Consider the following 21,005-nt stretch of genomic DNA (forward strand, 5'->3'; position numbering starts at 1 on the left):
TTTTCTTTCTTTTCTTTCTTTCTTTAGTTTATTTCGAACATGAACACACTTACATCATAATACATCACACAATTTCATATCATTTCATTTTACATCATGCCCGAAAAGGAGTAGGAAGAAGCAAAGCTTATTTAATCCTACCCCTTTCCCACTTCAAGCGTTTACAAATATATAGAATCATTTACTGACCTTTTTATATAATAAAATAACATCTATGAATTAGTATACAACAGTTTTGTAATATGTAATTAATTAATTAATTCAGTCATTATTAACATACTGAGATGAAGAATATCTTATTTTCAATAAGGTTGAAAGTATTTCTCATAATTCTTCTTTTTTGTACTCTGTAAGCACTATTATTTTGAACAACCTCTTAAACTGGATCATATCAGTACAATTTTTAACTTCTTTACTTAATCCATTCCATAATTTAATTCCACATACTGATATGCTAAAAGTTTTAAGTGTTGTACATGCATATAAATGTTTTAAATTATTTTTTCCTCTAAGGTTATATTTCTCCTCTTTAGTTGAGAAGAATTGTTGTACATTCTTTGGTAGCAGGTTATAGTTTGCTTTGTACATCATTTTAGCTGTTTGCAATTTTACCAAATCACCAAACTTTAATATTTCTGACTTAATAAATAAAGGGTTTGTGTGTTCTCTATATCCAACATTATGTATTATTCTAACTGATCTTTTTTGTAACACGGTTAGCGAATGTAGCGCACATTTGTAGTTATTTCCCCATATTTCAGCACAATAACTCAGATATGGTAACACTAGCGAGCAGTAGAGAATATGTAGTGATTTTTGGCCCAGGACATATTTTGCTTTATTCATTATTGAAATGTTTTTTGCCACCTTATGTTGTATGTTTTGTATATGAGATTTCCAGTTCATTTGATCATCTATTAATACTCCCAAAAATCTAGTTTCTTTTACCCTTTCTATGTCTACTTCGTCTATTTGTATTTGTGTATGATGCTCTTTTCTACTATTACCAAATAGCATTATTTTAGTTTTACTGAGATTCAAAGATAGTCTGTTTTTGTCAAACCATCTTTTTAATTTGTTCATTTCTTCTCTTATTATTTGTATTATCTTCTGTGTGTTCTCTCCTGAACAGAAAGCAGTTGTGTCGTCTGCAAATAAAACCAACTTTAAGTCCTTCGTAACCTTACAAATGTCGTTTATATAAAGATTGAACAATCTTGGTCCCAGTATTGACCCCTGGGGTACACCACAGGATATATCTAGCCGTGTTGACATATTTTCACCCATCTTTACATATTGCTTCCTGTTGGTTAAATAACTTCTTACCCAATTCAATACCAAACCTCTGATATCGTTCTAATTTTCGTATTAAAATATCATGATTAATTGTGTCAAATGCTTTTGTTAAGTCCATGAATACTGCGGCCGCACATTCTTTACTATCTATTGCATTGGTAATTTCCTCTGTTATTTTGGTTAGTGCTATTGATGTTGAGATATTTGCTCGGAATCCATATTGGTTCTCCACAAGCGTCCCACTTTTGTTAATAAATAAATCTAATCGACTATTGAATAATTTTTCCAAGATTTTGGAGAATTGTGGAAGTAATGAAACTGGTCTGTAGTTAGTAAACTGGTGTACGTCTCCATTCTTATAAATTGGTACGACTTTTGCAATTTTCATTATATCAGGGAATTTACCGGTTAAAAATTATACATTGGTGATATATGTCAGAGGTTCTGAAATGTCTTGTATAACCTTTTTTATCGTTACCATATCCATTCCATGACAGTCGGTTGAGGTCTTGGATTTACAATTTTTTACAATTTTGATTATTTCTTCTTTTGTTACACTTTTAAGAAACATGGAATTGGGATTTCTGTCTATGAGCTCACTCAAGGCCTCAACTGACCCATCATCTGCATTTGGAATTATTTGGTCCAGATTTTTTCCGATATTAACAAAATAATCATTGAAACGTTCAGCTATTTGGTTCATATTGTCATTTTTTGTATTTCCATCTAGAAAGTACTGGGGGTAATCTTTCTTAGCACCATTTTTAATGATGCTATTTAGGATGCCCCATGTTGCTCTCATGTTGTTTTTGTTCTTGTTTAATAATTGACTGTAGTATTCCTTCTTACATGTTCGTAGTATACCAATTAGTTTGTTTTTATATTTCTTATACTTATTTTCTGCCTCTATAGATCTCTGTGTTATAAATATTCGATACAATGTGTTTTTTTTGTGACAAGCATTTTTCAGTCCTTTTGTCATCCATGGTTGGTTGTTTTTCTTTTGCTTCTTACTACGTTCTTTCCATGGGCAATGTTTATCATAGAGTGTAAGAAAGGTGTTAACAAAATTCCCATATGCATCATCTACATCATCTTCATTATATACGTTGTCCCAAATTTGTTTCCTCAGATCCTTCCTGAAGGAAATCATTCCTTCCTCTGTGCATAGTCTTTGAAATGTCTTTTTGTCAATATTCTTCTTCCTGTAGTTCCCATCATAAATAGTAAAGACTGGCAGATGGTCGCTGATGTCGGTTATTAACAGTCCACTTATTGTATTATTTTCAAAGACATTAGTGAAGATATTGTCAATAAGTGTAGCACTGTGACTTGCAATTCTGGTTGGCCTTGTGATTTGGGGATACAAACTCATACTATACATTGTATCTGTGAAATCATTAATGGACTTTTGCTTGTTGGGGTTCAAGAGATCAATGTTGAAGTCTCCACATAAAAGAAGTACTTTTTGACTGATTCCATTGAAAGTTCCCTTAATCCAGTCTTCAAATCCTTCAATACTTGAGTTGGGTGCCCTATATATACAACTGATCAATACATTTCTACTTCTTTCATGACATATCTCAATGGTTATACACTCTAAAACATTGTCAATAGCCAGTGACATGTTTTTTACCACCTTGTAATGGAAGTCCTTCATCACATATACAGCAACTCCGCCTCCATTCTTATTTACTCTATTAATATAATTGAGTTCATATCCTTCTAGTCCAAAGTCCATTCCTTTTTTTGGATCCATCCATGTCTCTGATACAGCGATAATTTTGAAAGGTTCTTTAAATTGTTCCAAAAATGATTTCATATTGTTAAAATTGGCATACAAGCTTCTGCAGTTAATGTGAATAATTGACAGTTTGTTATTGGAATTAATGTTGGTGTTGTACTGTACTTCTGTATAATATAAACAATTATTGTCCATGTGAGAAAAAAAATGTGTGTCTGGATCTATAGCACTGTCCAATTCTGTCCTGTTATATATATATACTTTCAACACGCAAATTTCCAGAGCAGCTTCAGACCTATCCATTTGTCATACATTTTTTACAAATGTTTTTGCTTAGTTATATTATGTCGTTTTTGTCATAAAAATATTTTTATGGCAAACACAAAATATGCAATATTTTACCCAAAACATATTTCAAAGTGGAATATTTGATGTGAAATAATTGCAGCCTTGAATAGGTCAACAATTCATAACATCAATTTTGATTCATTATTATTTTTTCAACAATGACAACTTTAATGAAAAGACAAACTGCCTGCATAGAAGCTTTGTGTTATTAGAGTCAACTTTGCAACTTTCTCTTGTTACATTTCACCTGTTTGCTCTTTTATTCCACTTTTTTAAGTAGTTGGGTTTTTTTTTTTAATATTTTTAGAATGTGCCGCGGGCCGTGAAAAGATTAGCTGCAGGCCGTACTTTGGACACACCTTTAGCCCTGCAAATGTCCGTTTAGAACCGGCAAGCACAATTCCACACTGATTGAGAGTCGATTCGAGCGGCGCTAGCCAATAAACTAACCAATGGCTGTCGACTAATTTTCCAGTGCAGCTCTAAAGACGCAGGGTTCCCACAACATACTTATTGCACAGCCACATGTCAACAGGAATCTTTCGTTTCAGGAACATAAAGTTTGTTAGTGTGTGAGAAGTGCGTACCTTTTCTTTTGTTACGTTTTTGCTGTTGATGGGCCTTTTATCACACGTTGCCTAGGTAACGCCTTCAGATCTAGCCAGAATGGATAACCTCACCATCCTGCATCTGCATGACAACGCTATCTCAGACATGGGTGCGTCACTACAGTCTCTGGCGTCCCTCACACTGTTGGACATCAGCAACAACAAGTTGACTAAGGTGCGTTTTTACCTACAGTTATAAAAAAAATTTTTTTTTAATTTGCGGTCGTCAAAATGCTTTGCCTCAAAGGTCCCAGAGGGTCTCCCCGAGCATCTCCACCAGCTCTACCTGGACGCCAACTCCATCGCCTCTCTGTCCGAGGGCTTCTTGGGCGGTTTGACACGGCTGCAGTACCTGCGCTTGGCCCACAACCAGCTGACCAACACGGGCGTGCCCTCCGGCGCCTTTAACGTGACGGCGCTGGTGGAGCTGGACCTCAGCTTCAACAGGCTGGAGAGAATCCCTCCAGTCAGCCTCGCCCTGCAGCATCTCTACCTGCAGGCCAACCAGATCAAAGGTGAGCGATGGAGGGGCCGAGTGTCCCAGGTAAAGACGTGACCTGAGAGGGCGTATACCAGCCAGGATGACCAACTATCAGAGACCCAGCAGGACCACCAAGGATGTTCCTGCAAAAGCAACACTATAAGTACTATCATTTACGGGCTATAAAGCACATCAATATTTAAACCCCACCCACCAAATTTCAGAAGGAAAAAAATAATTTTACCTGTATTAGCTGCACCAGACTATAAGCCGCAGGTATATAATGGTTTTTAATGTTTATTTACCATTCGCGCATTTAAAATCCTTGTATTTTCTCAAAAACGGACAGTGCGCCTTATAACCCGGTGCGCCTTATGTACAAACCCCGTTTCCATATGAGTTTGGAAATTGTGTTAGATGTAAACATAAACGGAATACAATGATTTGCAAATCATTTTCAATCCTTATTCAGTTGAATATGCTACAAAGACAACATATTTGATGTTCAAACTGATAAACTTTTTTTTTTTTGGCAAATAATCATTAACTTTAGAATTTGATGCCAGCAACACGTGACAAAGAAGTTGGGAAAGGTGGCAATAAATACTGATAAAGTTGAGGAATGCTCATCAAACACTTATTTGGAACATCCCGCAGGTGAACAGGCAAATTGGGGACAGGTGGGTGCCATGATTGGGTATAAAAGTAGATTCCATTAAATGCTCAGTCATTCACAAACAAGGATGGGGCGAGGGTCACCACTTTGTCAACAAATGCATGAGCAAATTGTTGAACAGTTTAAGAAAAACCTTTGTCAACCAGCTATTGCAAGGAATTTAGGGATTTCACCATCGACGGTCTGTAATATCATCAAAGGGTTCAGAGAATCTGGAGAAATCACTGCACGTAAGCAGCTAAGCCCGTGACCTTTGAGCCCTCAGGCTGTACTGCATCAACAAGCGACATCAGTGTGTAAAGGATATCACCACATGGGCTCAGGAACACTTCAGAAACCCACTGTCAGTAACTACAGTTGGTTGCTACATCTGTAAGTGCAAGTTAAAACTCTCCTATGCAAGGCGAAAACTGTTTATCAACAACACCCAGAAACGCCGTCGGCTTCGCTGGGCCTGAGCTCATCTAAGATGGACTGATACAAAGTGGAAAAGTGTTCTGTGGTCTGACGAGTCCACATTTCAAATTGTTTTTGGAAACTGTGGACGTCGTGTCCTCCGGACCAAAGAGGAAAAGAACCATCCGGATTGTAATAGGCGCAAAGTTAAAAAGCCAGCATCTGTGATGGTATGGGGGTGTATTAGTGCCCAAGACATGGGTATCTTACACATCTGTGAAGGCGCCATTAATGCTGAAAGCTACATACAAGTTTTGGAGCAACATATGTTGCCATCCAAGCAACGTTACCATGGGCGCCCCTGCTTATTTCAGCAAGACAATGCCAAGCCACGTGTTACATCAACGTGGCTTCATAGTAAAAGAGTGCGGGTACTAGACTGGCCTGCCTGTAGTCCAGACCTGTCTCCCATTGAACATGTGTGGTGCATTATGAAGCCTAAAATATCACAACGGAGACCCCCGGACTGTTGAATAACTTAAGCTGTACATCAAGCAAGAATGGGAAATAATTCCACCTGAGAAGTTTAAAAAATGTGTCTCCTCAGTTCCCAAACCTTTACTGAGTGTTGTTAAAAGGAAAGGCCATGTAGCACAGTGGTGAACATGCCCTTTCCCAACTACTTTGGCACATGTTGCAGCCATGAAATTCTAAGTTAATTATTATTTGCAAAAAAAAAAATAAAGTTTATGATTTTGAACATCAAATATCTTGTCTTTGTAGTGCATTCAATTGAATATGAGTTTAAAAGGATTTGCAAATCATTGTATTCTGTTTATATTTACATCTAACACAATTTCCCAACCCATATGGAAACGGGGTTTGTACGTATTAATTCTGGTTGTGCTTACCGACCTCGAAACAATTTTATTTAGTACACGGCGTATTCATAAGTGTGAGCAGTAAACAGTAGTCACACAGAAGAGATATATGTGGACTGCAGTTTGACGCCTGTTCATTAAATGATACTAGCAAGTAGCTGTAAGCAAGCAACACCAAAACGTTGATGTTTTATTGAGAATATAGAACAGTAAACACGGCGCTGGAAAATCTGTCAAAATGTTTTATTGCGACTTTGGTAAGCTATGAAGCCGCATTGCTTGATGGGTTGTCGGAGCATGACAGCTACCGTAGTCAGACGTACTGTGCTTCAACATACGGTATTTTTATGGTGTGTTTGTAAAAGGACCCCAAAATGGCACCTATTAGTAGACATTATCTGGCGTTTTGTTTTGCAATATTATGCAAAACCCACGTTTCTTACTTTCTGGTACCTGCTGATGTGTATTTGGGATCTGCATAAGTGCTGAAAATGTGCATTCGTCCGCCATTGTAGTCAATAAGCTTCTTCTTTTTCTCTATCTTATTGTGGGGCATTCATCCTTTAATACAAAGTAGCATACAGTTCTCACTGCTCCATACTGAGTCTACTGTCAGTAGACTTGGTATGGAAGTACTAAAAACCACAACAAAGATGGTGGAGGGAAGACGCTGTCAACGTGGAGGCACATAAATATGTTTGCCCACAAAACGAGGAATCCTGAAAAGACTGTCAGAAAGCGACTTGAAGATGTTATGTAAAACATAATCTATGCAACATTTTGACCAAGAACCACCATTACATGTTATGTAGACCACTAGGAAGTGTTTACATGTAGAAAATAATCATAACAAAGGGTTCTTAATGCGCCTTAAAAATCTGGTGCGTCCTATGGGCCGAAAAATATGGTACATACCCCTAATTGTTTTCAAACAGAAGTCATTGTCATGGACCTAATAGTTGCGAAAGCAAGCTCTTTAACCAGTCCTTCTCAAATAGTGGGGTAGCACGGTGTGATGCCGGGGGTGCATGTTTTTTTTGCCCATACCAGAATATGACGAGGCGTATGCATCCCTTGGCTTCATTGTAACCACGATGGGAGAAAGGAAGGATCGGTGTGTTGTTTCCTTTAATGTTAAAGAGTTTATAATATTTTGCAGAGGTAAACTTATAACAATTTTATAGACCATTTATACTATTTATAGTCACGGTGGAGAGTGGGGGGTTCGAAAAATGTTCTTCTTCCAAGGTGGGGCGTAACAGAAAATATTTGAGTAGCACTGAGCTAAACAGACTCAATAACTCCACGGTGACGTTTTGGTGAATCTACCCAACTGAAACAATATAAAAAAATGCCATTGTAAGTTAATAATACTAACACAGACACTCGGAAACGTGTTAGCATATTAGCTAATGCTAATGACGCGAGCTTGATTACATTACGATAGCACGTACACATATGCATGGAAACACTCCTACAGACATCACACATGGGACACTTTAGTAAATAAGAATAGTTTTAGTTATATTGTAAAACTTACAAACGTTGCTTGGAGTGATGAATGAAGAATCCATACGAGTAGGAACGCTATGGATGGCTAGAAGACGGAACAGCACATCTACTTCCGTTTGAAAGCACTAAATACAGTGCCTGTAGTTAGCAAACTTGTTCAAAAGATGGCGCCATAACACAAACAATAACACACCTTTTCAGTGTCACTGTTTGTGTAATATGAAAACTATTTGTTGAATACAATATAATATGGCCGTCAGCGGAAAAAAATACATAAATTAGCCACACTGTTTTATTATTCGCAGAGTTCAAAGTGTGGGAAAAGTAGCGGCTTATAGTTCGTACAATGCCGCAATATGTTAGTTTTGCATAAGCATTGAAACAGAGTCATCGCTGTCATTACATGTTCAAATGTACGCACAGTAGGAAGGGGATTACCTGACACATGAAACGTGACGAATTGGCTGGGTGCACTATCCACTTCAGCCACCAAAGGGCAGTAGAGTTGAATATCTACAGATGTGTTTTTTATTGCTATTCCAACTTTGACCACAGCGTCGGTTGCTAAGTAGAGTGTCGCTTTCCATCGTTTTCAGTGGACTATATTGCACAATGATTACCATTAACAGAAATGGGGCCGCACAAATCCCTTCTCTGCTGTCATCATTAGTGAGCAGAGCCAACAAGGATGTTGTGTGCTTGCAGAGTTCACACTGGGAAGTTTCTGCAGCCTCGTGGACGTCAACAACTTTTCCAGACTGGAAACTCTGCGCCTGGACGGCAACCAGATCGCTCGCCAGGACATCCCGTCCGATTCGTCGCTTTGCCTGCGCCTGGCCTCCAGCATCGACGTTTAAACGCACCGCACAGCCTCTTCAAAGGTGACGACTTGGTTTACGTCTGTTTCATGTTTGAAGTGACCTCAACTGCATCATGGGTGATCAAATACTTGATAATAAATATGAGTACTATGTATATACATAGTCAGGTATGTTGTACACTATATTGCCAAAAGTATTTGGCCACCTGCCTTTACTCACATATGAACTTGAAGTGCCATCCCATGGAATTGTCCAAAATGTTTTGGTATCCTGGAGCATTCAAAGTATATTTTACTGGAACTAAGGGGCCAAGCCCAACTCCTGAAAAACAACCCCACACCATAATTCCTCCTTCACCAAATTTCACACTCGGCACAATGCAGTCCGAAATGTAGCGTTCTCCTGGCAACCTCCAAAACCAGACTCATCCATCAGATTGCCAGATGGAAAAGCATGACTCATCACTCCAGAGAAGACGTCTCCACTGCTCTAGAGTCCAGTAGCGACGTGCTTTACACTACTGCATCCCACGCGTTGCATTAGACTTGGTGATGTATGGCTTAGATGCAGCTGCTCGGCCATAAAAAAAACATTCCATGAGGCTCTCTGCGTACTGTACGTGGGCTAATTGGAAGGTCACATGAAGTTTGGAGCTTTGTAGCAACTGACTGTGCAGAAAGTCTTTGCACTATGCCGACCCCTCTGTCAGTTTACGTGGCCTACCACTTGGTGGCTGACTTGCTGTTGTTCCCGAACTCTTCACTTATAATAAAGTTGACTTTGGAATATTTAGGAGCAAGGAAATTTCACGACTGGATGAGAGCGGCCCATTCTTTCACAAATGTTTGTAGAAGCAGTCTCTATGCCTAAGTGCTTGATTTTATACACCAGGCCTAGTATAAAATTTAACACCTGCTTCTCATCACTTGGATGGGTGGCCACATACTTTTGGCAATATATTGTATGTGTTCTTTTAGTTCAGATAGAGCAGGGGTTCTTAAGCTTTCTGACCTCAGGGCCCACCTCTTCCACTACACATGGGCCCGGGACCCATTCAAATATTAACATTCTTGATTTTAATCATATTCAATAATTATATCTAACCTACTTACAGTTTAACAGGATCAACCTCGTCAAATGATATGAAAGCATGTGTTCGTCATCAAGGCTTAGGTCAGGCTGATTTCCGAAATAAATACTAATCAAATATTCAGCAAAAGGAGGGACTCGTAAAAACTGATGAAAGATCAATTAACCTACAATTATGCAGTGCTAAAATATAAACAATCTAATTAAATTAATAAATAATATATATGTTTTTTTAAATAAACTGTCAATAAAATTAAAGTGCAAACAAAAATACAGCTCCACCCACTTTAGTAATTTTTTTGCGCTTAAGAAACGTTTCTATGACTTTAGCTCCAGACTTCTTTTGTTTGTTTGATGTTGTCAATACTGCCACAAGTGGTGGAACAGTGTAAGTACGGATCACAGCTGAGAAAAACAGATATTTTTTACGGCCCTCTAGGTGGCGTTCGCGGCCCAACAGCGGGCCCCGGCCCTATGGTTAAGAAACGCTGAGATAGAAGACGTACACTCGTTTTACTTTAATTAATCATTATTTTGGCTTTTTTTATTACACTTTTCTTGCTCTTTTTCTCTGCATACATATATTTAATCAAGTAGTCTTAATATTTGACTTCTGACTCGTGTGAAGTTATGGAATAAATATTCTATGATCTATGTTCTTTATTATTTGGAGTTGCAGGCAACAATCATGACCGGTCACTACAGCTAAATGACAACCCAACTTGTGTCTGTTTTGTCCTGTGCTTTTCTGTGTACTGCTTGACTGTCTGTCCATAATCAATCAATCAATCAATCAATCAATCAATCAATCAATCAATCAATCAATCAATCAACGTTTATTCATACAGTGTCTCAAAGGGCAGTACAAGCTACAACGATCCCACATCAGGGCAAGAAAAAACTCAACCCACGCTAAGTGTTCATTTTATCTTTAACAATGTGTGTTTTGCCTGCTACATGTCTTATATGTGTACTTTTAGCCATGGTATTATTTTTAGTACCATATTTTTTGGACTATAAGGCGCACTTAAAATTATTATTTTTTTCTCAAAACTCGACACTGCGCCTTATAACCCGGTGCGCCTAATGTACGGAATAATTTTGGTTGTGCTTACCGACCTCAAAGCCATTTTACTTGGTACTTGGTTTAATGTTAAGTGTGACTAGTAGATGGCAGTCAAACACAATAGATACGTGTAGACTGCAATATGACTCAAGTAAACAACACCAACCTTTTATATGTTCCATTGAAAATATAGAACATTACACACGGCGCTAAAAAATTTATCAAAATGTTTTAGTACGACTTTGGTAAGCTATGAAGCCGACCACTTGATGGATTGTACTCTGCTTCAACATAGGAGTATTACTATGGTGTGTGTATAAGGTAAGACATATTACCTGGCGTTTTGTTTCGCAATATTACGCAAAAGCAACTTTTCTTACCTTCTGGTTGGTACCTGCTGATCTGTATTTGGGATCTGCATAAATCCTGAAAAATTGCGTAATGTAAAGTTCTTACTTATATCTCTCAGTAAACTCGCCATGAAAGCGCTAAAACATACCGGTGTAGTGAGTTTACAATATTCACCCAAGGAACTTTAATTATTAGTAAGTTTCGGTCGGTTGGTTTTTCAGGAGGAACAGTGTGGTTTTCGTCCTGGTCGTGGAACTGTGGACCAGCTCTATACTCTCGGCAGGGTCCTTGAGGGTGCATGGGAGTTTGCCCAACCAGTCTACATGTGCTTTGTGGACTTGGAGAAGGCATTCGACTGTGTCCCTCGGGAAGTCCTGTGGGGAGTGCTCAAAGAGTATGGGGTTTCGGACTGTCTGATTGTGGCGGTCCGCTCCCTGTATGATCAGTGTCAGAGCTTGGTTCGCATTGCCGGCAGTAAGTCGGACACGTTTCCGGTGAGGGTTGGACTCCGCCAAGGCTGCCCTTTGTCACCGATTCTGTTCATAACTTTTATGGACAGAATTTCTAGGCGCAGTCAAGGCGTTGAGGGGATCCGGTTTGGTGGCTGCAGGATTAGGTCTCTGCTTTTTGCAGATGATTTGGTCCTGATGGCTTCATCTGGCCAGGATATTCAGCTCTCAATGGATCGGTTCGCAGCTGAGTGTGAAGCGACTGGGATGAGAATCAGCACCTCCAAGTCCGAGTCCATGGTTCTCGCCCGGGAAAGGGTGGAGTGCCATCTCCGGGTTGGGGAGGAGCAAGTACCTCGGAGTCTTGTTCACGAGTGAGGGAAGAGTGGATCGTGAGATTCAGTAATGCGGACGCTGTATCGATCCGTTGTGGTGAAGAAGGAGCTGAGCCGGAAGGCAAAGCTCTCAATTTACCGGTCGATCTACGTTCCCATCCTCACCTATGGTCATGAGCTTTGGGTTATGACCGAAAGGACAAGATCACGGGTACAAGCGGCCGAAATGAGTTTCCTCCGCCGGGTGGCGGGGCTCTCCCTTAGAGATAGGGTGAGAAGCTCTGTCATCCGGGGGGAGCTTAAAGTAAAGCCGCTGCTCCTCCACATCGAGAGGAGCCAGATGAGGTGGTTCAGGCATCTGGTCAGGATGCCACCCGAACGCCTCCCTAAGGAGGTGTTTAGGGCATGTCCGACCGGTAGGAGGCCACGAGGAAGACCCAGGACACGTTGGGAAGACTGTCTCCCGGCTGGCCTGGGAACGCCTCGGGATCCCCCGGGAGGAGCTGGACGAAGTGGCTGGGGAGAGGGAAGTCTGGGCTTCCCTGCTTAGGCTGCTGCCCCCGCGACCCGACCTCGGATAAGCGGAAGAAGATGGATGGATGGATGGATGGATGGATGTTTTTTCACGGGACACATTTCAGGCCTTGTTGTTGTTTCCGGATGAGGAGATGCTGCACCGTTGTTGAATTAAGTAAAGTCTGAAAGTCATTAAAACAGTTAGCTCCATCTTTTGACACTTCTTCCACTACTATCCTTGCACGCTACACCCCTACAACAAAGATGACGGGGAGAAGACGCTGTCGAAGGTGAGCCACGTAAATAAGACGGCCCACAAAACGGCGCATCCGGAAGCCACTGTCAAAAAGTGACTTGAAGATGATCTATAAAACATCATCCATGCAACATTTTGACCAAAGAACCACCATTACATGTTTTGTAGACCACAAGGAAGTATTTTACATTTAGAAAAAAAAAATCATAATATGACCCCTTTAATGCGCCTTATAATCCGGTGCGCCTTATATATGGAAAAAGATTGAACATAGACATTCATCGGCAGTGCGCCTTATAATTCTGTGCGCCCTATGGTCCGTAAAATATGGTAACCATCCTGTTGAGCGCATAATGTAGACAGCTGCTTGGCTTGATACCAAATATTTGCAGAGTTCAAACCGCCCACGTAGCGCAAACCATTGCAAATGAAATGACTGAATTTTGTAACAAATTGCTACAATTTGTGTTTTATCTTTAACAAATGTGTGTTTTACCTGCTACATGTCTTGTATGTGTACTTTTTGCCTTGGTATTGTTTTTAGTATTTACTAAGGATTGTATTGTTTTAAATCACAGACAAAGAGTGGCAACCATAAATCATGAAGTATTTAACAAAATGTCAATACATCTTTTTAGTCTATTCTAACCTAATCCTGGATTATGGCAGACTATACGTAAAATGTAGGATTGTAAATTGTTCTTTGAGTGCAACAAGAAAAACCCAGTGTGGTAGTCTTAGCAACTGGTGTAATTTTGTCTCTGTCCCCGCACCTGCTCTCATTCAGAGCACACCTGATCCCAATTAAGGGTCGCGCTACCAAACCGTCCCGGTGTAGCATTTGCGTGCCGGAGCGTTGTACCACAAACACATCGGGCCCCATTCAGCAACCGTTCTTAAGAACACATTTTGCTCATAGGCCCACTTACGAAGTTTTTAAGGAGATTTTTGTATTCACCAATGTTTTCTTAGCTGGGATTTGTTCGTGGGTAAGAACAAAATCTACGAGTGCTCCAGAGCACTCTTTGGGTGGCTTATTTGTTCTTAAGTGTGACAAGTTCCCTTACTTCTATTGTCTAATGTTACATTAATATCATAGATAGATAGATATGGATATATATATATATAGAGAGATATATAGATGGATAGAGATACAAAAGTGTTTGGCCACCTGCCTTGACTCACATATGAACTTGAAGTGCCATCCCATGGAATTGTCCAAAATGTTTTGGTATCCTGGAGCATTCAAAGTTCCTTTCACTGGAACTAAGGGGCCAAGCCCAACTCCTGAAAAACCAACACCACACCATAATTCCTCCTCTACCAAATTTCACACTCGGCACAAGGCAGTCCGAAATGTAGCGTTCTCCTGGCAACCTCCAAACCCAGACTCATCCACCAGATTGCCAGATAGAAAAGCGTGATTCATCAGTCCAGAGAAGGTGTCTCCACTGCTCTAGAGTCCAGTGGCGACGTGCTTTACACCACTGCATTGGACTTGGTGATGTATGGCTTAGATGCAGCTGCTCGGCCATGGAAACCCATTCCATGAAGCTCTCTGCGTACTGTACATGGGCTAATTGGAAGGTCACATCAAATTTGGAGCTCTGTAGCAACTGACTGTGCAGAAAGTCTTTGCACTATGCGCTTCAGCATCCGCTGACCACTCTCTGTTAGTTTACGGGGCGGTATAGCTCGGTTGGTAGAGCGGCCGTGCCAGCAACTTGAGGGTTGCAGGTTTGATCCCCGCTTCCGCCATCCTAGTCACTGCCGTTGTGTCCTTGGGCAAGACACTTTACCCACCTGCTCCCAGTGCCACCCACACTGGTTTAAATGTAACTTAGATATTGGGTTTCACAATGTAAAGCGCTTTGAGTCACTTGAGAAAAAGCGCTATATAAATGTAATTCACTTCACTTCACTTCACTTCACTTCACTATGTGGCCTACCACTTGGTGGCTGACTTGCTGTTGTTCCCAAACTCTTCAATTTTCTTATAACAAAGTTGACTTTGGAATATTTAGGAGCGAGGAAATTTCACGACTGGATTTGTTGCACAGGTGGCATCCTATCCTGGAAATCACTGAGAGCGGCCATTCTTTCACAAATGTTTGTAGAAACAGTCTCCATGCCTAAGTGCTTGATTTTATACACTGGGCCAAGTGATTAGGACACCTGATTCTCATCATTTGGATGGGTGGCCAAATATTTTTGGCAATATAGTGTAGATAAGACAGACAGACATATAGCAAAATGAGCAATATATAGACATTTCAAAATACCGCACACACGCACGCACACACACACACACACACACACACACACACACACACACACACACACACACACACACACACACAATGGCAATGCTTTTGCTGCCATTGAAAGATGCCGCAGATCGTGCCCTGGAGAGGGAGCGCATATTTCACCACCATGTATACCTATTTGCCCCAAATGACGAATATTTATTTGAACGCTGCAGTCCCCCCTTTCTTAAAGTTACGTTTTTACATTATGCATTTCCCCCATGGGATAATACGAATTTCTCTTCTGTAATCTGCTTGTGTTTTCTCCTTGTGTTTGGTGTTCGGCTTTTCCGCCGGAATTGTGCCCTTATACGGGGAATTAAGGGCGTTTACCTATACAAATTATGGAATTAAGGGCGTTTACATATGCATACTGAGGAAATAAGGGCGTGTTTATATGCAAATTATGATAGACACGCACGCGCTAACCATTTGGCATTCAGCAACTTAAGAACAGCAGGTGGTAACAATTTGGGGGTTTAAGAACACGTCATGAATTTGAATTGACTCCTCTTAGGAAATCACTTAGGAAGAAAGATAAGAGGAAAAGTTAGGAACTTATTGCTGAATGGGACCCAGTGTCCTTGATATCACTGGACAGAATCCTTGTCTTTGCTTCCCAGGTCTGCCCAGTATTTCCGGGTTTTGCCTAGCGTCCTTATTTTTGTGTTTTGGTGTATCCTTTGTAGTATTCTCATGGTGTGTTAGTTTTTGCCGCCATCACTTTTTGTCTGCTGCCTTTTTGTGTTTACCCTCAAGAATAAAGACTTTTTGCCGTAGCTACCGTCTCTGCGTTATTTGGGATCCACAATATCTGCACGTAACACCCAGCGTATTCAATACCTTTTTATTTCAATTTTGATTTTCTAAAATTGTTCTTTGAGTGCAATTATAACCATATGTTTAATGGAGGAGTTGGCAACCCAAAATGTTGAAAGAGCCATATTGGACTAAAAATACAAAGCCGCAAAAAATTTAAATGCCTTATATAAGTGTTATAATGAAGGCAACACATGGTGTAAGTGTCTATATTAGCTTTATTAGCCTACTATCAAAGGCGGACACAAATCTTTGTTGACAGAAATGGTGTATTCTAATTTTTATTCGACACATTTTTGCAACATTGGAATGGTAAATGGTAAATGGGTTGTACTTGTATAGCGCTTTTCTACCTTTTTAAGGAACTCAAAGTGCTTTGACAGTATTTCCACATTCACCCATTCACAAACACACATTCACACACTGATGGCGGGAGCTGCCATGCACGGCGCTAACCAGGCCCATCAGGAGCAAGGGTGAAGTGTCTTGCTCAATGACACAACGGATGTGACTAGGTTGGTAGAAGGTGGGGATTGAACCAGGAACCCCCAGATTGCTGGCACGGCCACTCTCCCAACTTCGCCACGCTGTCCCCATGGAACTCATTTGTAAAATGGAGGGCTACTCACAGGATGAGATAACTTCTGGAAATGACTGGCTCAGAATGGCCAAAGGTATAGATGTGTGTGTCCAAGTTAAAGGAAACGGCAAGCTGTCTTTTTCTAATGAATTTATTACAATATCTGCAAGCTGGGTAACGTTTGCTGTGGTCTGGAACAACATGGCACACAAACAACTATCAGAAATGCAGCCAATATTACATACAGATAATGTGTCATGAGACATGCAAATGTAAATTAAATACACAGAGGACATAAGTAAAGGAAATTAAATGAGCTCAAATATACCTACAAAGGAGGCATAATGATGCAATATGTACATACAGCTAGACTAAACAGCATGTTAGCATGCAGTCATGGATTGACCAAATATGCCTGATTAGCACTTCAGCAAATCAATATAATCAACAAAGCTCACCTTTGTGCATTCACACACAGTATAAAAGGTTTGGTGGACAAAATGAGATAAAGGAGTGGCATAAAACATATTTTTCTGTGGCAGCATTGGAGAAAGTTGTACATGTAAACAAACTACGGTGAGTTCAAAGATCGTTTAAATTAGTAAGACAAAACAGTGCTTGCCATATACTCTCATCAGTGAAGTATGTATAACATAATCAGTGGGATTTCTAACAATTAGGAAGGTTTGTGTCATGTTTGTTTGTCTACAGAAACTATGTTAAAACAAACAAAAAAACATTTTCTGCATTTTTTTCGATTTTCATACATCTCTGAAAGAGGTCCAGGGAGCCACTAGGGCGGCGCTAAAGAGCCGCATTCAGCTCTAGAGCTGCGGGTTGCTGACCACCGTTTTAATGTATTGTAAGATTTTTTTTGTTAAAATGAAGCCAAAAATAAAAAAGGTTCTGTCAGGCTTGTCCCTGACAGTTTGGTTAAGTTTTAGTTTTTCCTCTGTGTTTGTTTTATTTCCTGTCAGCACTCTTATTTTGGTTCAGTTTCCTGTTTGTCTCTCTGAGTGCTGTGTCCCCTCAGCTGTGGCTGATTGACACCAGGTGTGGCCAGGTGCCAATCAGCCAGCTGCTATTTGAACCTACTTTGCACTCCAGTCAGGGCTGGAGTATTGTCGTTCGAGCTGATACTTGTCGATGTCTTTGTTTGCGATAAGCTGTTCCTGTTTAATAGTTCCTATAGCTATTTACAGTTTACTGTCTCCTAACTTCTTGTTTTTCTGTTAGCTATATCCAGTTAGCCGTTAGTTATTCCTAGTTCCTGTTTGCTCGTTCCTGTTCCCTGTCTCCAGTTTGCCTGTGCCTGTTTCCTGGTTTGTGTTTTGCCTTATTTTCATGGACATTAAATTATGTTTTCCTGTACCAAGTCTACCTTCTCTGCATCTTGGGGTTCGCCACCAACACTTTGTGACATGTTCATGATCACTTTTATTTTGAAAAGTATCGAAAAGTAATGAAAAGTATCAAAATACGTTTTCGTACCGGTACCAAAGTGTTGGTATCAGGACAACCCTAATATCAAGACATAACTTGGATCGGTTCGCAGCCGAGTGTGTGGCGACTGAGATGAGAATCGGCACCTCCAAGTCCGGGTCCATGGTTCTCGAGGTGGAGTGCCATCTCCGGGTTGGAGAAGAGATCTTGCCCCAAGTGGAGGAATTCAAGTACCTCAGAGTCTTGTTCACAAGGGAGGGAAGAGTGGATCCTGACATTGACAGGCGGATCGGTGCGGCGTCTTCAGTAATGCAGACGCTGTATTGATCCGTTTGTGGTGAAGAGGGACCTGAGCCAGAAGGCAAAGCTCTCAATTTACCGGTCGATCTACGATCCCATCCTCACCTCACGCATAAGAATTATTTCTCTATTCATAGCCATGTTTGAGTAGCTAGTATTTTTCCTTTGGATATTCTACCAGTTTCTTTAGACATTTCAGATGCCTGGTTAGTGTCGTAAACCATCGGAAAGTGAAAACAACCCCCACGTCTCTCTTCTTATCAGTGTTGAGAGGGGGGGAGATGGGGGCTTTCTTTATGTGAAAAGAGTGTGTTTTTCCCTTGGAATGCCAGATCAACTAGAGCAGCCGATATGAATGTATTAATTAAATTGATCTCCCAAAGCTTTGCTATAAACTTGAAAATATTCCAATTCTGTCTTGATGGTCCTTCTTACTCAGCATATATGTCATCGAAAGAACTTGGGATTGACCAGTAACTTAGATTCCCTTGGAGGAAGAACTGGTCCGACGCAACAATTTGGGGGATTCGTCTGAGATGACACGCTGAGGATTGAACATCTCTTGCACTCTTCTGGACAGACTCACTTGGCCAAAACATAAATCAAGGTAAGCAGAGCCTTTTTGTAAAATCTGCATTAGGAGTCTGTCCTGAAGTCTGTAAGTCAAACACTGTTTTGGACCTCATAGGCAGAGTTGTAATATTGTAATGTTGAGTGCATTTTTACCTTACCCGCCTCTACATAATAGTTGTAAATAGTGGTCAACTCACGTCATTGTGTATGGACTACCGTGATGGGTTGCTTCACTGACAAGTGAGCTAATAGTCGGGTGTGGCTTACCCTGGGTTTTTGGTCTTCCCTAAAAGAGTAACGGGTTGGACGCCCTTCATATGGTACAGTAAATACTCCCTGGTTGTAAGATCCCTGTGACATCTTTATATGCACTAAAACGAAGAAATGGGTTGGGGGCCATTTGTAAAGTACAATAAATACTCCCTGGTTGCGAGATCCCTGTGACGATTTTTAATTGTACACTAAAAATAAGAACCGTAAGAGTGGAGGCCCTTCTGTACCGTATGATAAATTCCTCGGCAGGAGGCCATTTGTACAAGAGAGACACAATGGATGGGGAGGTTGACCAAGAAAAAAAAATGTGATGGCGGTTGGGGTAAATGTGATGACTGGTTACCATTTAATGGTCTATTCAATGTGTTGTTGGTGACGATGGAATTAGCAGGTAGGGTTTAAAAAAAAAGAAGAAAAAAAAGAGAAAGTTTCTTGACGAATGACTCCGAGTCCGAGTAGGAAGGGTTAAGAGGGAGTTTACAACAGTCGTGAACTCAAAGTCGTGAACTCAAACGTTTGGTAAATGAGAAAAGTAACTGGAAGTTATGAAACTGAAACTGAAAGTGAAACGCAAAGAAAGAGCTTTCATGCATCTTTTTCTTTTGTGTGTGTGCGTGGTGCTTACGTGTGTGTGTGTGTGTGTGTGTGTGTGTGTGTGTGTGTGTGTGTGTGTGTGTGTGTGTGTGTGTGTGTGTGTGTGTGTGTGTGTGTGTGTGTGTTGTGTGTGTGTGTGTGTGTGTGTGTGTGTGTGGTGCTTACGCGTGCGTGTGTGTGTGTGTGCCTGGTGCTTACGCGTGCGTGTGTGCGTGTGTGTGCGTGGTGCTTACGTGTGTGTGTGTGTGTGTGTGTGTGTGTGTGTGTGTGTGTGTGTGTGTGTGTGTGTGTGTGTGTGTGTGTGTGTGTGTGTGTGTGTGTGTGTGCGTGTGCGCGTGTCTACGCGTGAATGTGTGTGTGTGTGTGTGTTGTGGCTGGTTTGAATGTGCAGGGAGGTCATGGAGTTTTGACACCATGGTTAGAATTAGGTGTTTTATTGACGTAAACACATGGGGACTTAACATTTTTAGGGACCTCTGGAGATCTGGCTTTTACGGCATGGTAATAAACGAACAGGAATAAATGCATGCTATTATTTTGTCAATTATCACACAATTTTTAGTTGATTTAAAATTGTACTTAAATTACATGAAGTAGTACGTATAACCTTTGAATTAAGTGTATTGATTTAACGTTTACTAGGACAATTAATGCTGTGATTTTAAATGTCATATGCAGAGTTGGACCAAGCAGGAAGATAACGACAAGGCTGGTGATAGAGCAGCAAGGAAACAGCTAAAATGCTAAAATGTCAAAAGAACTGAAAGGTCAAAAATCTACTAAAGTGGGTGAACTTGCTTTTGAGCTCCAACAGATGGAGGGAAGAATCCTCAACAAACGTGAAACTAGACCCTCAGACTCGGGTGGTGGACGCGATGCTCCAAGGTCAGTCCAGAGTGGAAACTGTTTTGCATGTGGCCAGCCGGGTCACTGGTCATGTGACTGTCCTAACTCCTCTGAACGAGACAGGCTCCGATTTGCAGCCAAAACATCATACAGGCATGGCAAAGGACGCCCAAAGCAGGAGCCCCAGCAGGAAATACAGACAGGCCCCCTGCTGGACATAAGTGTCAACGGACAATGTTATCAGTTCATGATTGACACTGGTGCCACACACTCATTGAAGCATCCCTTTGTGGTCGACCTACACACACCTTGCCTGCTTGGCAGTGAGCTGCTTTACAAACTGTACCCTGACATTCAATATCGCACAGAAGGAACCTTCCTGGTATTACCTGACGGCACAACCACCAAGCTGCAACACCACTACGAAAGCTCCTCCATGTGTCACG

The 21,005-nt window shown here is 40.8% G+C and overlaps 1 protein-coding gene across 2 annotated transcripts in view; it reads left to right on the forward strand.

Moving 5' to 3' along the window:
- fmoda (fibromodulin a) overlaps positions 1–15,903 on the forward strand; it is a 32,768-nt gene extending 16,865 nt beyond the window's left edge. Inside the window, exons 4-7 of one of the 2 annotated variants that reach the window (XM_061984835.2) lie at positions 4,031–4,171; positions 4,244–4,511; positions 8,648–8,823; positions 10,701–15,903. In XM_061984835.2, the coding sequence (XP_061840819.1) occupies positions 4,031–4,171; positions 4,244–4,511; positions 8,648–8,799 (561 nt within the window). In that variant the 3' untranslated portion in view covers positions 8,800–8,823; positions 10,701–15,903. Of the gene's footprint in view, positions 1–4,030; positions 4,172–4,243; positions 4,512–8,647 lie in introns of both variants that reach the window. The other variant, XM_061984834.2, reaches the window with a different exon arrangement.
- Positions 15,904–21,005: the final 5,102 nt, after the last annotated feature.

Source organism: Nerophis lumbriciformis, linkage group LG23 (assembly GCF_033978685.3).
Source record: "Nerophis lumbriciformis linkage group LG23, RoL_Nlum_v2.1, whole genome shotgun sequence".
Lineage (NCBI taxonomy): Eukaryota > Metazoa > Chordata > Actinopteri > Syngnathiformes > Syngnathidae > Nerophis > Nerophis lumbriciformis.